The sequence below is a fragment of the Gossypium arboreum genome, chromosome 8 (assembly GCF_025698485.1).
Source record: "Gossypium arboreum isolate Shixiya-1 chromosome 8, ASM2569848v2, whole genome shotgun sequence".
NCBI lineage: Eukaryota > Viridiplantae > Streptophyta > Magnoliopsida > Malvales > Malvaceae > Gossypium > Gossypium arboreum.
In genome coordinates, this window is record NC_069077.1 from 14,017,390 (window position 1) to 14,036,116 (window position 18,727).

An 18,727-nucleotide genomic window follows, 5' to 3' on the forward strand; every position below is an offset into this window, starting at 1 on the left:
TTTATCCAATAAATCATTGTATCTTGACCCACACAAATAATGTACGTCATTTAAGTATCGTATTCACTATTATTCAAAAAAAAAATTTAAAATAAGGCAATGTTTCACGTTTTGGAACATCGAGAAGTTGTGCCCTAACTTATGGGGTTTCGATTCCCTCGTTGTTTCTAAATAGCTAAATATCCTTTTCGAGTTTTAAAACACATGAAATTCTCATTTAAATTAAAAGACGACCTTGTGCTCGAGAATTCATGGTATTGTGTCCTAACTTACGGGATGTGATACTCCGATATCTCGAGATAAGAAAATCTTTAAACAATCGATTTAAGCTAATTCGAGAATTTTAAAATCATTTATTAATAGAAAAGATCGTATTTCAAACCCATTCCCGATTTTTAATTTTCGACATTAAGACACTAACTAATCAATTCGATACCAATTTTTGGGCGTGTCGGGGGTGCTAATCCTTCCTCGCACGTAACCGACTCTCGAACTCATTTTCTCGAGTTTCGTAGATTAAAAATACCGTTTTAGTAAACTAAAAATTATTTTATTAAAACAAAGGTGATCCGATCACACCTAATAAAGATCGGTGGCGACTCCCGTTTTAATTTTCGCTTTCAAACCAAGTCGATTCCTGTTTTCAAAAAAATGGTTTCGACAGCTTGGCGACTCCACTAGGGACTTCGAGAGTCAAGCCTTAAATTGGTTAATTTTTGTCTTTTTTCGAAAATTGAAAATCGGTTTTAAATTATCTGCATTGCATATTGTTTGTTATTTTCGTGGCCTTCTTCATAATATGCTTGCTTTAAGTAGTTTAGTTCTATGATGTATCTTTGCATATTGCATCGCATTATTGGTCAATTTCACCCTCTTAAGTGGAAGTGAGAAACTACTCCTTCGTGAGGTCTTCACCTCCGTATAGGATAGTGGATCGCTTTGGGATACATCCGCACTGCGCGTCTTCGTGAGGTTTTCATCTCCGTATAGCCGTAGGGAAATGTATTCCCCTGAATCGAACTCGGTCTGTATGAGCCTATAATGGGCGAGGGTTGAGGAATCTACTGGTTCAGGTACCTTTACCTTAAAACCGAACTACATGTAATGAGCCCTAGGAGCCTACCCTAGGTAGAACCACACCTAACCCTAGTGGTTACCCTATTAGGCGTTTATTTACTCCTTATTTGTTTTAAATTCTATTCTTTGTATATAATACTAACTTGTTGTGTTTTGATTGTTTTCGCATGGCATCTCATCATAAAAGGGTGTTGATTTACGTTCGGTTACTAAATAGAAGAGTTTAGCATGGAAAAAGGATTTCTTGATAGAGTGGAGGATAATGCGGCCGTCCGAGTGTGGTCTGAGAGAACGTAACAAGAGAAAGGAGATAGTTTGACCGAGGGATATGAATCAGAGTTGTGGGATTTCACTCGCATCAGTGTGACTCAAAATGACCTGCAAGAGTTAAAGGATATATGAAAAAGTTGGAATGGCGAAGTTAAGCAACTCTTTTACTGTAACTACGGTGATTTACCCTATTTGCTCGATGTAAAGGTGGACAAGTACTTGTTCCGGGCTCTCGCGCAGTTTTGAAACCCTGCTTACAGTTGCTTCACCTTCGGAGAAGTTCATTTAGTACCTACTGTGGAGGAATACATGGTGTTACTTAATTGCCCGAAGATTCAGGCTGATAGGGCCTATTCAAGACCTGTCAACATCTCTCCCTTTTTGAAGAAGTTGATGAATGTAACGGGGATGAGCGAGCAATGGATTGCAGCCCGCATCAAGCAAAAAGGGGATAGTAAGTGTATTCCTTGGAGGAATTTGAGGGACTTGATTCTTGCGCACCCGGATTCGAAGAAAAGGGTTGATGTTTTTGCCTTAAGCCTCTACGATTTGATCATCTTTCCCAAGGCGCTAGGACACATAGATGAAGCGGTCTCAGATCTATTCGATCGGCTTGATAAAGGTACTACACCTATCCCAGCAATACTAGCAGAAACTTTCAGATCCTTGAATGTATGCCGGAGAGCGGGCGAGGGAAGATTTATTGGTTGTGTTCAGCTTCTTTTGGCTTGGTTCCATAGCCATTTCTAGAGGGTAGAGAAGGTCTCTTATCGGGTTTTCTCTAAGGATTATTCCCCATTAAGGGAATTCGTGGCCATACCGAGGCGGGATGACATCTCAGAAGAGAAATGGATAACTATTCTCCAGAATTTGCGGGCCGAAGACGTTGAATGAAGAGCTCCGTGGTTGATTCCTGACGAGATCTTATATAGGTGCGGTGATTTTGACTGGGTCCCCCTGGCCGGAATATGGGGAGCCGTTGGATACGCTCCACTGATAGTGTTAAGGCAATATCGATCAAGGCAATTTATACCAGTGACACAGGGTTTGGCACAATGTGAGTTCTCCTATAAAGACAATAATTATAAGAAGAGGGTTCGCGAGGTGTCAGATGCATGGAACCAAGCTCGAAGAATGAAAGGATTTACCACAGGCCCGATGACCACCCCCGGGTATGAATGGTGGTGGGGTAGGAGAGTCAACGACAACATCCCTAGGCCAAATCAAGGGAATACTCAACCGATAGAGGAGCATTTACGGGTTATCCCATCCGAGTTAGAGATCATTAAACAAGACTTTGAGAAAAAGAACTCAGAGTTGGGGAAGAAGATAGAGCAGCTAGAAGAAGAGAAAATGAAATTGGGATTAGACGTCGATGTCCACAAGCTAGAGGCTGAGAAGTTAAGAAAAGGAAAGAACAAGGCCGAGGAAGGTTTGGATAGTTTGAAAACCGATTACAAGAAGCTGCGTATGTCAATAAGAACTACCGGTTTAGGTAAAATGTCGGAGCAATGGCGTCAAGAGATCAAAGTGGAAAAGACTAGAGCCGACCATTCGGAGAAAAGGTTTCAAGATGCCCGAATACGAGAGGACATTCTGAAAAAGAGTTTGTTAGAAAGCCAAAACGAAAAGGAGAAGTTACGTACTCGGGTGGTTGAATTGGAAAAATCACTTCATCAACATCGTAGCTGTAATTCGGTAATTGAGCTGAAAGCTAGTCTGAGCAGGATCGAAGAGTTGGAAGGGAAAGTAGAAGAACTCGAGACTGCACTACGAGATAGTAAAATTCGAGTGGAACTACTTGAGGCAAACAACGACCATTGCAGGAAACAGCTTCACCACTCTCAGAACCAGATTAGAGATAGAGATTATGTCATGGGCGAAGCTGTGGCTCAGGTTCGAGAGGTAGCCGATCACTTGCAAACCTTGGCAGTCCAAGCTGATGTATTAAGCTTAAAGTACGAGTCAGAATCAGATCGAGGTCGAAAACTAGCTTGGCTCCTTAGAAAAATTAAGGCTTTAGGCATTAGGGCAAAGTTGTATATGTAATCATCCGTTCTATGTAAAGAAATTTTTCTTCTAGTGAAGTTCTTCTAATAAAATTGAATTGGAATCAACGCCTCTTTTTTTTTGCATTCATTCATTTGCATTACATTTAATTATGTGTATTAAATTTCGCGAAAAGACCCTGATTAAACAAAATCATTTCAGTTAATCTGGAAACCAATGAGAATCAACCAACCGAACACAGCTACTATACCCGCCGTAAAACCAAAGCAATGGATCAGAGATTAGAGAGAATAGAACAAATGCAAAGGGAAATGCAAGAGCAATTACAAGCACAGATGCAAGAGCAACTGGCTAAGATATAACAAGATATGAAGGAAAAAATGGAAGAATCCCAAAATAATCTGATAGGCCAGTTGGCGCAATTGCTGGCTAGAGAACGCGAGAAAGGGAAGAGCACCATGGGGAACAATAATGAAGACTCTATCTATCATCCAGGCTTTGCTCCAATAAACACCCAACCACAATCGGAGGTACATCCACGAACGGTATCCGTCACTATTAAGCCCCAGCAATACCAGGCCAATACCTCGACACCAATAAACATTCCTATAGGATCAGGCTCTAATCCCGGGGATAATCCAACTAATCCATTTGTCCCGGACCTTGATGACATGGCAGAAATAGAGAAAGGAAAAGTAGATATGGCAAAACAACTCGATAATCGATGCAAATGGCTTGAGGAAAAATTCAAAGCAATGGAAGCTGCTGATTACTGTGGCGGGATCGATGCTAAGGATTTAAGCTTGGTCCCAGATCTGGTGCTCCCACCAAAATTCAAAACCCCGGAGTTCGAAAAGTATAACGTGACGAGCTGCCCTGAAACTCATATTACGATGTTCTGTCGAAGGATGACAGGGTATGTTAACAATGATCAGCTGTTGATCCACTGTTTTCGTGATATCGATGGATCTGCTGCCAAGTGGTATAACCAAACTCATTGCACCCAAATTGGTTCGTGGAAGGACTTGGCTCAAGCTTTCATGAAACAATACGGTCACGTGACGGACATAGCACCTGACAGAATTACCTTACAAAACATGGAAAAGAAGTCGAGTGAAACATTCAAACAGTATGCACAACGGTGGAGGGAAATAGCGATGCAAGTCCAGCCACCCCTCTTGGAGAAGGAAACGACCATGCTATTTATCAACACTCTAAAGGCCCCATTCATTAACCACATGTTAGGAAGTGCTACTAAAAGCTTCTCGGACATAGTAATGTCCGGGGAGATGATAGAAAACGCAGTAAGATGTGGGAAGATTGAAGCGGGGGAAAATGCCAAGAGAACGGCTCCAAGAAGGAAAGAAAACGAGGTGAACAATGTGAGCGCATATCATAAGGGTTATTCCAAGCCGGTCACAGTAAACCAGCTGAGGGCAGTGACTACTAGCCATCAGGGCTCCGCGAGTCAAGATTCCAACCCAAGGCCTAACACGGAAAGAGTCCAGTTCACGCCAATCCCAATGACGTATAGGGAGCTTTACCAAAACCTGTTCGATGCGCATGTAGTGTCTCCCTTTTACCTAAAACCCATGCAACCTCCATTCCCAAAGTGGTATGATGCAAATGCGCAATGCGAATACCATGCAGGAGTTGCGGGGCACACAATTGAGAACTGCACGGCCTTCAAAAAATTAGTCGAAAGGTTCATAAAGATGGGCATTGTGAAGTTCGATGATCCCACAAAACCTAATGTGGCGGGAAACCCGTTACCCAGTCATTCAGACCCCGTTGAGATGGATGTAAACGTGATAAGGGAAAGTGGAGGAAGGAGAACTAAGATGGATGTATCGGAGGTAAAGACCCCGTTGAGATGGGTTTGAAAGAAAATGATGGAAGAAGGTTTACTTATACAAGGTTTAGAGGAGAAGCCTGAAGGAGGGAAATACTATTGTGAATTCCACGACGAGGAAGGGCATGAGATCCAAAAGTGCAATAAATTCAGGGCTCTGGTACAGAGATTGATAGAAAATAAAGAGATCGAATTCTTTGAGTACACCGAGGGCCCGAAGGGAGAAGATGTGTGCACGTCAGAGCAAGGGCCAACCAACAATGTCCGAGAGGTCAATCACCCGGTCGTAATTATATCCCGACCAAGAGTCAATGAAGTCGGAGTACCAATTGCACCAAAGGTCATGATTCAAAAGCTCGTTGCTTTCCCTTATAAGGATAGCAAAAGGGTTCCTTGAAATTACGACTGCAATGTAACGATCTCGGGAGAGGAGAATCCAGTTGTCACTTTGGAGAAAGGCCAAGACGAGGGTTTCTATACACGCAGCGGAAGGCGTTATACTCCGAACACAAAGGCAGAATCAGCTAAAGGAAAATCTGTGGTCATTGAACAAGAAAAGGGAAAGACGACCAGACCTGAATCACCCGTCAATGAGCCTGTAACTGAAAAAGAGGCTAAGGAATTCTTAAAATTCTTAAAACACAGCGAGTACAACGTTGTGGAGCAATTGCACAAACAGCCAGCTCGTATATCTGTACTAGCCTTGCTCTTGAGTTCAGATACTCACCGAAGTGCATTGATGAAGGTTTTAAATGAAACATATGTTGCGGATGACATCTCTGTCAACAAACTCGATCGTTTGGTCAATAACATCAGCGCGGATAATTTTATTTTCTTTAATGATGATGAAATACCACCGGGAGGCATGGGATCTACAAAGGCCCTACACATTACCACTCGCTGCAAAGGATACACATTGCCGGGGGTATTGATTGATAGTGGATCGGCATTGAATGTCATGCCCTTGTCCACGCTAAATAGGCTGGCAGTTGATAGCTCTCACATGAAGACATGTCAAAACGTCGTGAGAGCATTCGATGGTATGGAAAGGAGAGTGATGGGAAGAATCGAGATACCTCTCTTGATTGGCCCAAATACATACGAGGTGGACTTCTTAGTAATGGACATCAAGCCCTCATACAATTGCCTGTTAGGGAGACCGTGGATTCACTCGGCAGGGGCAGTACCGTCGTCCCTACACAAAAAGTTAAAGTTGGTAACTGAGGGTAGGTTGGTAACGATAAACGCGGAGGAAGACATCATTGCATCTGTCACCAGTGACGCACCGTACGTGGGTACAGACGATGAGGTGATAGAATGTTCTTTTCGATCACTAGAATTTGTCAATGCTACATTCATCGTCGAATGAAACAAGATCCCAGCACCTAGAATATCCAAAACCACAAGGATGGGCCTACGATTAACTGTTGGCAAATGAGCTTTGCCAAGGAAAGGACTTGGAAGATGCCTCCAAGGAAGGATCGAGGTACCAGTGTTGAAGGAAAAACGAGACCGCTTTGGCTTAGGATTTAAGCCAGATGCGAAGCAAAAGAAGAAAGAGCTGGAGAAAAGGCAAGAGATGAGGAGAGCGCATTTGTGCGGTGAGGAGGTCAAGTGGGAGCCGATGACCTTCCCTCATTTATCCAAAACATTCGTCTCAGGAGGGACTATTCACTCTAAAGGAAGATCGACAAGGAAAGAGCCCGCCGAAGAAATATTGAACAGTTTGAGCATTAACACCATATCCGAGGGGAAAATTGAAGAAAATTTAGCCGAATTAGCCTTACATCCACGGCGTTTTGAACAATTGGACCGTGGAGGAGATCCCTGTAACTTTTAGGGTTAACTCAGAGTAATGTTCAAAACAAGCTTATTGCTCTAAGCCTAGGGGCAATAAGAATCCTTTTATGAAATAGGCATATGTCCAAATATCGTTATTTCAATAAAAAATGCATTTTTGCGTATCATCTTGAGTGAATATTCTTTTATTCTTTCCAATTCATTCATAATCATACCATACAAATAAAATATTCTTAGATTCATTGTTCTTTGGATTTCTTTCTTTATCCATAACAGGTCCCCAGATATCAATGATATGAGCGATATTGCCAATGACTCAGAGATTCCTTTCGAACAAGACTTGTGTATAGAGAACACGGAGGATTTTGAAGATGACCAAAATTATGGCCTATCTCCTGATTTGTTAAGAATGGTAGAACAAGAGGAGAAACAAATCTTACCTCACAAAGAGTCGGTGGAAATTGTGAGCTTAGGAGAAGGAAAAGAGGTGAAAATTGGAGCTAGTATCGCTGCAGAAACAAAGCGAGACCTCATCGAGTTACTCCGGGAATTCAAGGATGTCTTCGCCTGGTCATATAAAGACATGCCCGGATTGAATACTGATATCGTGGTGCATCGACTCCCTATAAAGGAAGAATACAAGCCAGTTCAACAGAAACTCCGAAGGATGAGACCCAATGTTTTGTTGAAAATAAAAGAAGAGGTCAAGAAGCAGTTCGACGCCGGTTTCTTACAAGTGATCAAGTACTCAGAATGGGTGGCCAATATAGTCCCAGTTCCTAAGAAAGATGGGAAGGTACGGATGTGCATAGATTATCGAGATCTAAACAAAGCCAGCCCAAAAGATAACTTTTTGTTGCCTCACATTGATACATTAGTGGATAACACGGCGGGTTACTCACTTTTCTCGTTCATGGATGGCTTCTCAGGATACAACCAGATAAAGATGCATCCGGAAGACATGGAAAAGACCACATTCGTAACCATGTGGGGAACATTTTGTTATAAAGTTATGCCATTTGGGCTAAAAAAACGCGGGAGCAACATATCAGAGAGCCATGGTAACTTTATTCCATGATATGATGCACAAGGAGATCAAAGTTTACGTCGATGACATGATTGCAAAATCCAGAACAGAAAATGAGCATGTGCAGGTCCTGAGGAAACTATTCTTAAGGTTAAGGAAGTTCCAACTAAAACTCAACCCCGCAAAGTGTACCTTCGGAGCCCAGTCAGGAAAACTGTTGGGATTTGTGGTCAGTGAAAAAGGAATTGAGATCGACCCAGATAAAGTCAGGGCTATACAAGAATTACCTCCACCACGTACTCAAAAAGAAGTTCGAGGTTTCCTAGGAAGGCTGAATTACATCGCTCGGTTTATCTCACAACTGACAGAAAAATGTGATCCGATATTTCATCTCCTTAGGAAGCATAATCCAAGTGTTTGGGATGAGGATTGCAAGAGAACTTTAGACAAGGTCAAGCATTACCTATCCAATGCCCCAGTACTGATGCCACCTTGTCCGGATAAACCACTGATATTGTACTTGACGGTGTTCGAGAATTCCATGGGATGCGTGCTAGGCCAATATGACGAGACTGGAAGAAAAGAAAAAGCAATATACTATCTCAGCAATAAATTCACTGAATGTGAAACGAGATATTCGCCGATCGAGAAGTTGTGTTGTGCTTTGATTTGGACAACCCGAAGACTGAGGTAATACATGTTGTACCACACAACTTGGCTCATCTCAAAACTGGACTCTTTGAAATACATGATGGAATCAAACGCTTTGAACGGAAGAATGGCTCGTTGGCAAATTTTACTTTCTGAGTTTGACATAGTCTACGTGAATCAAAAGGCTGTAAAGGGGAGTGCAATAGCAGACTTTTTGGCCAGTAGAGCTCTAGAAGATTATGAGCCATTGAGCTTTGATTTTCCGAATGAAAATCTAATGTATGTTGCAACCACAGAAGAAGACTCTCAAGAAGGCCACCCTTGGAAGCTGAATTTTGATGGAGCTTCAAATGCTGTAGGTAACGGAATCGGGGCAGTCTTGGTATCCCCAAACGGAGATCATTATCCTTTTGCCAGTAAATTAGATTTTGACTGCACAAAAAACATGGCGGAATACGAGGCATGCATCATGGGCAACCGTGCAGCTATAGAACGCAAAATAAAAGTATTAGAGGTATACGGAGATTCTGCGATAGTGATCTATCAGCTTAAAGGTGAATGGGAGACAAGAGATCCTAAGCTGATCAGTTATCGAAGACTGGTTCTTGAGTTAATCGAGGAGTTTGACGATATCACTTTCTGCTATCTCCCACGAGATGAAAACTAGATGGCTGATGCCTTGGCAACTTTAGCTTCTATGATCAAAGTGAACAAGCAAGAGGATATGAAGCCTATCCAAATGAGCATTTATGAGGCTCCGGCTCATTGCTGCAACATCGAATAAGAAGAAGAGAAAGATGACCATCCTTGGTATCAGGATATTTTACGATATGTGAAGAGTCGTGAATACCCAAACCAAGCGACTGAGAATGACAAGAGGACATTAAGAAGGTTGGCCAGTGACTATATCTTGGATGGAGAAATCCTGTATAAAAGAAGAAAAGACCAAGTGCTCCTAAGATGTGTGGACGTTGTCGAGGCTAAGCAAATCCTAGAAGAGGTTCATGAAGGTGTCTGTGGGACGCATGCTAATGGTTTCACCATGGCCAGACAGATCATGAGATTCGGATATTATTGGTCTACTATGGAAGGAGATTGCACCAACTATGCCAAGAAGTGCCATAAATGCCAAATCTATGGAGATAAAATTCATGTACCTCCTTCACCCCTTCACGTCATGACTTCTCCATGGCCTTTGTCCATGTGAGGTATGGATGTCATTGGGCCAATCTCACCAAAAGCATCTAATGGACATCGTTTCATCTTTGTGGTTATAGATTACTTCACCAAATGGGTAGAGGCCACTTCTTACGCCAACGTCACAAAGTCGGCAGTCAGTAAGTTCTTGAAGAAAGAAATCATATGTCGATATGGGATGCCTGAGTGAATCATATCGGACAATGCACTGAACTTGAACAATAGCACGATAGCAGAGGTCTGTAGCCAGTTCAAGATTAAACATCATAACTCGTCACCAGACGCCCAAAGATGAATGGTGCGATAGAAGCGCCAATAAAAATATAAAGAAAATCATAGGAAAAATGATGAGACCTATAAAGATTGGCACGAGAAATTACCATTTGCCTCAGATGCCACTGGACGTCGGTCGTAACATCTACCGGGCAACACCATTCTCTTTAGTTTATGGAATGGAGGCGGTTCTACCTATTGAGGTCGAGATTCCCTCTCTACGTGTGCTTTCAGAACTAAAGTTAGATGAAGCAGAATGGATCCAGTCTCGATACGACCAGTTGAACTTGATTGAGGAAAAGAGGCTAAAGGCTATCCGTCATGGTCAAATGTATCAAAAGAGAATGATGCAGGCTTACAATAAGAAGGTTCGCCCTAGAGAATTTCATGAAGGAGACCTCGTATTGAAAAAGATCCTTCCCATACAAAAGGACTTCAGAGGAAAATGGATGCCGAATTGGGAGGGACCTTATGTGGTAAAGAAGGCTTTCTCTAGAGGGGCTCTGATTTTGACCCAGATGGATGGTAAAAGCTTGCCTAATCCCGTGAATTCAGATTCGGTCAAGAGGTATTTTACCTAAAAAAAACAAAAAAAAAACAAAACGAAGAGGCCAAGGCGAAAACCCGTAAAAGGGCATTTTGAGACCAAAGGGGTTTTGAGTTGAAAACCCAGGAATGGGCGATTCAAATTTTGATCGAAGATTGGGGGCATGCAGTGGTCCTGTTTCCTCTGAATTGACAAGAAGGAGGGATGCTACATCTTGGGGAATCGACAAAATACTCTTGATCTTCTAACGCATACCGAGTTCAAAGGGTCCTCGAGAAATTTGTGCAGAGAAGTTCATACTACGATATCTGGGACACTTATTCTTATCTCATTCACTTTACATTTTTTTTTGGCAGAATGTGCTATCTCGATTAATTCGTTAGTTCTCATTTTGTATCTTAGCAAATTTACTATCTTGATTACCCTATTCATTTTGAGTTTTGTTCACAAATAAAATTCCATTTTGTCTAATGCGACAACCTTTGTCGAGTATTTTTCATTGAAATGATGATTAATGGACTAATAATATTCACAAGAGAGTTTTGCATATTACTCTGAAAAGCTTCTAAATGATACAAGGGCCTGAAACGGGACTAATTGGTTTGAATTACCCAAATTTAAGGGTTAGAAATGTTAGAGGAAGAATAGCCCAGATTGTGATTATTCTTGGGGTTTTCTGCCAGAGGTACCAGTCGAAGGAAAGGCAGAATAATACGTTGATGAACAACGAGTAATACCAAATTAGGCAAAAAAATTCAAAAAAAATGACACTTTCATTCATACATCATTCATAACACATCTAATTAGGAGCATTTGATTCATTTCAATCACAGCATCCTAGTTATTTGATTCATTCATAACACGTTTAATTAAGAGTATTTGATCCATTTCGATCATACCATCCTAATTATTTGACACATTCATTACATCTAGTTAGGAGCATTTGATTCGACCATAGCATCCTAATCATTTGACATAAGGCTAGATACATAGAACTGATTTTACAGGTCATATCCCTAAAATTAGTAAGTTCACAAGCTTTAACCCCCTAAGTTGTAGGGTAACAAGCTGAAGATCGCAGATCTTGTCTCCCTGAAGTTACAGTAGAACAGATCGAAGACGGTGAATCTCGTCTCCCTAACCAATAGTGGAACAGATCTAAGCCACCATCCTATCTCCCTAAGCAGTAGTGGAGTAGGCTGGAGATTGCAGATCTTATCTCCCTGAAGTTGCAGTGGAACAGATCGAGGACAGTGATTTTGTCTCCCTAAGCAGTAGTGGAGCAAATCAAAGATGATGGGCTTTAACCCCCTAAGCAGTAGGGTAACAAGCCGCAATTATAGATCCTAACCCCCTAAGTAGTAGGGAAACAGATCGAAGATGATGGGCTTTAACCCCTTAAGCAGTAGGGTAACAAGCTGAATTTACGAGCCTTAACCCCTTAAGCAGTAGGGTAACAGGTTGAATTGCAGATCTTATCTCCCTAAGCAGTAGTGGAGCAGATCGAAGACGAAGAACCTTAAACCCCTAAGCAGTAGGGTAACAGGTTAAATTTATAGATCTTAACCCCCTAAGCAGTAGGGAAACAGATCGAAGACGAAGGGCCTTAACCCCCTAAGCAGTAGGGTAACAGGCTAAATTTACAGATATTAACCCCCTAAGCAGTAGGGAAACAGATCGAAGATGATAGGCCTTAACCCCCTAAGCAGTAGGGTAACAGGCTAAATTTATGGATATTAACCCCCTAAGCAGTAGGGAAACAGATCGAAGATGATAGGCCTTAACCCCCTAAGTAGTACGGTAACAGGCTGGAAATCAAATATCCTCTCCCTGAAATGGCATTTGAGTGGCTAAAAGCCATAGTAGATCTCCTTGAGGTTTCAATGGAGTTGATTGAAGTCACAAGTCTTATCTCCCTGAAGTTGCAGTGGAGCAGACCGAAGATAGCTAATCTTGTCCTATACCTCTGAAGTTGCAGTAGGTTAGATTGAATCTTTTATAGCAAGCCTTGTCTCCTCGAAGTTGCAGCGGAGCAAACTAAAATCACAAATCCCATATCACCTTGAAGTCCCAAAGAAGCAAATTGAAACCTCAAGTCCCATCTCTCCGAGATGGTCATGGAGTGGTCAAAGCAACAAAATGCAATGGACTAGAAGAAGGCTACTTGAAGAAGAGGAGTACAAGAAGTTGGGATCCTACAAAACCAGGCAAATTTGGCCCTTTTGAAATCTTTGGTCTATTCTCGTTACACGACAATGAGCAAAGAGGGGCAGCTGTACGGGCTTAAATTTGCCCGATGCCCATAACTCAAAACCAAAAAACAAAATTTCAAACCAAAATAAACAGGCCAATAACAAATACAGCCCAAACTATCAATCTAATGCAAAAAATATCAGAGAACCCTAGGAACGTTTAGCCACCGCCTCGCCTCTTACGTCTGCTTTGTCAAGACGCTCCTCCATCACGCCTCCACGAGTCGTCTGACATTTGAAACAAGCACAATAGCAGAGAAAGAAGCATGTGAGCGCAGAGAAATCAAGAGCAAAAAAAACAAAAAAAACTAAAAGGGAATCAATTGTAAATGGCTTTAAAAGCCTAGATCTACTCTCCTGTAAGTTTTTACATACATTTTACAAGCAAAAAAACTAATCAAAAAAATAGAATACTCGTTTCAAAGGTGATTTTTTTTATTTTGTAAAAATTTCTGTCTCTTTATCTTGTTTTTACTTTGGTTCCTCTTAGTTTTATTTATTTATTTTATTTTATTTCACTTATGAAAATAAAGGAAAATAAAACTTACCGGAAAACCCCCATGGTCAGTCTCCGGAGACTTCTTTCTCCATCGGAGTTGAACCCAAAAGGGGAGGTTGGGAAGTCCCTTTATTTTCGGGCACTCGGCTGAGGGATTTGAGACCTTCAAAGGCACCACGAACAGAGGCTTGGTAGCCTATTTCGCTTGTCGTCGGCCACTGATTGTAATGGTGGTGTGACAAACCACCGAGGGCGGCGACGAGGGGCTCAGGACCCTAGCCGAACGGAAGAGAAAAGGGGGTAGGGAGACTTAGTTCTTTTAAAAATAAGTAGCAGAAATCTGCCTAAAAATGGAAGAAACCCTTTTGTTTTCTTTAAACGGTGAAACGACGCATAAAAGGGGGGGACATTTTCAAAGCCGAATGGGCTATTTGCTACTCAGGTCCCTCTGTTGTCTTGCGTGTTTCAGTCATCCCTTTTGGCACTTTTCTACATTTAAAATTATCCCCACAAGTTTGCATGATTGTTGCTTTGGTCCCCCTGTTTAAAATCTTTTATTTCTTTTATTTTGAGTTTTTTTTTGCCTTATTTAAATTGTTTTACATATTATTATTACTTAGTATATTATTTATTATAGGCTTATATATATACATACATACATATTACCTTTTAAGTTTTATAGGTTACTTTATTTCCATTAGAATAAAAAACGTTTATGTTTTATATATATCATTTTATTATATTTTATTTTAAATTTCTTTCATATTATATTCAAAATTTTTATTATTTATTTGAAAGTTTTTTTTAAAATCATTCGTTTAAAACTTTTTATACTTTATATATTATATAGCTTAGATTTATTTAGGTATTATTTAAAAATCATTTTATTACTTATTTTAAATTGTTTATATATTTTGAACCCTATTTACTTATTTTGAAATGTCTTGCTATTATTATTTACTTTAATTTTCCATACATTGTTTTATACTGTTGTATAATATATATATTATCTATTTTAAAAGTTCTTCATATGTATATATCATTTTTCTTTCAAAAAAAAAAAACGTTTTGCATATTGTTGATTTTAACCTTTTACATTATTTATTTTAAATTCATTCATGGTCATTTAAAATTCATCTTGCAATTGTTATTTTAGTTTGATTTTAATTATTTAATTATTATATTTTTTAATTATATTATTTAATTCATTTGTTTTTATTATTAATGATTAGTTTTTAAAGAGTGCACATTGTGAGATTATTGCTATTGCATGTACGTTAATTTGCTTACTCGTGTTCATATTATTTGCCATGCGCTTGTGGAATATTTTATACATGTATCATTGTTCCATGTCGCACTATACTTTTATTTCATATCATCGGCCCATGAATCAAGTCTTTTTATATTTATCCAATAAATCATTGTATCTTGACCCACACAAATAATGTACGTCATTTAAGTATCGTATTCACTATTATTCAAAAAATAAAAATTTTAAAATAAGGCAATGTTTCACGTTTTGGAACATCGAGAAGTTGTGCCCTAACTTACGGGGTTTCGATTCCCTCGTTGTTTCTAAATAGCTAAATATCCTTTTCGAGTTTTAAAACACATGAAATTCTCATTTAAATTAAAAGATGACCTTGTGCTCGAGAATTCATGGTATTGTGTCCTAACTTACGGGATGTGATACTCCGATATCTCGAGATAAGAAAATCTTTAAACAATCGATTTAAGCTAATTTGAGAATTTTAAAATCATTTATTAATAGAAAAGATCGTATTTCAAACCTATTCCCGATTTTTAATTTTCGACATTAAGACACTAATTAATCAATTCGGTACCAATTTTTGGGCGTGTCGGGGGTGCTAATCCTTCCTCGCACGTAACCGACTCCCGAACTCATTTTCTCGAGTTTCGTAGATTAAAAATACCGTTTTAGTAAACTAAAAATTGTTTTATTAAAACAAAGGTGATCCGATCACACCTAATAAAGATCGGTGGCGACTCCCGTTTTAATTTTCGCTTTCAAACCAAGTCGATTCCTGTTTTCAAAAAAATGGTTTTGACACTGAATTTTTGGTGGGAATATTTCTATTTTATAAAAATAGTGCCAACACTTTCTTTAAATGAATGAAAATAGTGAAAATCCGAGAGCTGACTTTTACCGCTTAATTCTTACCATTGAGGTTGGTGAAGTCAAGCTAAATGGGTAGTAGTATTCAACGTTAATTATCAACCTGCATGCACCACCGCATACCCATACCAGTACTCAAATCCTATCATTTCATCCATCTTTTGGTCAAAACCATATCTCTCTTTCTTTCTATCATTCCATTTACTTATATTTGATCTATTTTTATGGAAAAAACCTAACTCTGATGTATCTGCTAAAAATATTAAACCAGGGAATGAGGTAAAATTCCATCAAATCTTTGAATCCTATACAAATTGCATATCATCTTATATCTCTTCAATATTCAATTTTACATGAGTGATGAGATGATCAATTTGTATTATAGGATTGAAATTATGATACCCATCCATCATTTTGATTCTATTTGATGTTAAATCATAACAAATAATGTATTTTAATAAAATAAAATAATTTTCTTTTATTTTACTATTAATTTCATTGAAAGAGAAGCCTTAAACCGCTTAATACTCCTCTTCCATTTCAGTTTATTTATTTAAGAAAAAAATATAAAAATGATTTATTAGATGACAACATTCATTTATCTCTAAAATAAAATATTTTTAGTTTCAATGAAAAATAAAAAACCAATATAAGGATAATTTTAAAAATATACTTTTAGGTAATATTATCTTTCGTCAATTAAGTATCATATTCTTATATTTAGAGTCAAATGAACCAAATAAGGTGTAGTTAACTATTTCTATAACAGTTCTATTTCTCTGTCAAAATTTTGGATGTTATAAATAGGTAGTTGTTATGCACCTATAACAACATCTAAGAAACCTATAAAAACATTTGAGATTTAAATAATATTTAAAATTCTTTTTAAAATTTTAAATTAAAATTATAATATATTTATAATGTTAATTTAGATAACATATTTAATAAAATTTACAAATGCAATTTTATTTATTAAAGATTATTTTCATTTAATAAAATATTGTTCAGATTTTTATATAAAACTTAAACATTTTATTAAAATTTGTGAATGCTATTAAGTGATGTTCATTATAATCAATCTTTCATCTTCCTCAACCCTTCTGCACCTTTCATTTTCTTATAATCCCTTCTCCTATTTATGTATTAGAAAATGAGGAGTCTAATCCTCCTCTATATATATAGGAGTATACTATTATTTTCATCTATTATTTTTGTGTTTTTGTATTATTATCATTATTTTATAACAAGATCTTTAACTAAAATTTATTGAATTAATTCATTCGAGAATATAATTAATTTTACTAAAATTTGAGACAAAAATTATAGCGAATTAATTTAGTTAAGAGTGAACTTCTCTTATTGTACTCGAGAACAAAAATAAAATATAAAAATTAGTTCTACAATAAAGTAAATTATTATAAAATGACAGTTTTACATGATAATGTATCAAATAATTTTATATTATGATAATAGACGTTTTTTTATGCATTTAAAAGCTAATTAAATGAATTTTTAAATTAAAAATAATAATATTTTGTAATAAATATAATAAAATAATTTATTGAAGTAATAGAAAGTGAATCCAAGTATACAACCAAAATATACAACCCAAAAAGAATTCCACGTCTTTCATAAAATATCCACGTCACTGCTCTCCATTTCAAACACTCGCAGCATCATACAACCATAACATGAGAAAACCCTAACGGCGATAATAGTGGCACGTTAAAAATCTCCTTAATTTCATTGTCCAAATCCCAAAACGCTGTCCAATTTGACGGCGTCAAAGGTGCATCACCGTTATCTCTCGCTTTCGTCACGTTTTCGCTTTCTCTCTTCACCACCTTTGCCCGTTTTTCTTCTCCTTCGCTGTTATCTCTGCTCCGTTTCCTCTCTCCGTCACTGGCAGCTGACTCCAGCTTCCCGGCTTCGAGAGGGAAATTAAGGATGGCTTTTGAGCCAAGTAGCTTAAAAGCGGCTCGGTCGTAAGCCTTAGCGGCTTCGATGGCCGTGTCAAAGGTCCCTAACCATATCCTAGAACCTCTTCGGGTCGGATCTCGGATCTCCGCCGCGAATTTCCCCCACGGCCTTTGTCGGACTCCTCTATAGTGCCTATTGTCTTCAGAATTTGATTTCTTCAGCTTGGGCCGAGTTAAATCCGGTTTATCAAATTGAATCCACTCCACCTTATGAGGTAACGAGATTTTTAGCGACGGCTTTCGAATCTTAGAGTTACAACCCGAGGAAACTTGAGGTTTTGCCGTTGAAAGTTCAGTGATTTGAGGTTTGGTTTCAAATTCTAAGGAACTGGCATTGGATGGGAAGGACTTAGGTGTTATGAGATCTATAATTTGAGGTTTCGACTCGTATTCGAAAACATCACTTCTGTGTGGCTGGAATCCACGGAAATTGGGAGAAAATTTGAAGAAATCATTATTTTCAAGGCAATTAAAGTTAGACTCTGCGAGAGAGGAACCAGAGCTCGAAGTTTGTGAGTAAAGAGATTCAGGTTGAGAAGTAGAAACTCCCGCTTTTACCTCATTTATCCATCTATTTTCATTTGAAAAATTCCCCAATCCCACAGGAGAAAGTTCATCAAGTAAATAGTGTTGGATATATTGAAGCGCGGTTGATATTTCACTGCTTGTTTCCATAACCAACAAATTGAAAAAAGTTAGAGAAAAATCAGAGAACAGAAAAAGGAAAGAAACAAAGGATTGTTGTTGCGAGTTTAAATTAAGAAAAGATTTTCAGGTTTTTTGCCTGAGAGTAGAAGGGGAGAGTGGAAAGGTATTTATAACGCATAAGGAAGGTTGAATTTGAAGACTTGTCAAACTTTTCAACGGGGCTTCGACGATGGATGAAGGTTCAAGGAAGCTACAAACTTTTGTTTTTTCACTGTGCAAAAGGGATTTGTACCAGGTTGAATATTTCACCATCTGATTCCTTGAAAAAGTGGGTCAAATCGAGGATCAGACGGCTAGTGCTTGAGGTAATCTAATTTGCTAAGTTCTATATTATTATTAGAATAATTTATGTTTGTATCTCCTTTGTTGCTTTCTTGTTGCTTGCATTTCTTGGTTGGTTCTAAAAAAGGTTCTCCTTTGCATAAAAATATTTGACAAAGTTTCATAA

At 38.6% G+C, this 18,727-nt stretch overlaps 1 protein-coding gene across 1 annotated transcript; it reads right to left on the bottom strand.

Moving 5' to 3' along the window:
- Positions 1-17,124: 17,124 nt before the first annotated feature.
- On the bottom strand, positions 17,125-18,427 carry LOC108470033 (ethylene-responsive transcription factor 5-like). The gene has a single exon (XM_017771211.2). The coding sequence runs from the start codon at positions 18,244-18,246 to the stop codon at positions 17,269-17,271; it is 978 nt and encodes a 325-aa protein (XP_017626700.1). The 5' UTR covers positions 18,247-18,427; the 3' UTR covers positions 17,125-17,268.
- Between the last annotated feature and the right edge of the window lie 300 nt (positions 18,428-18,727).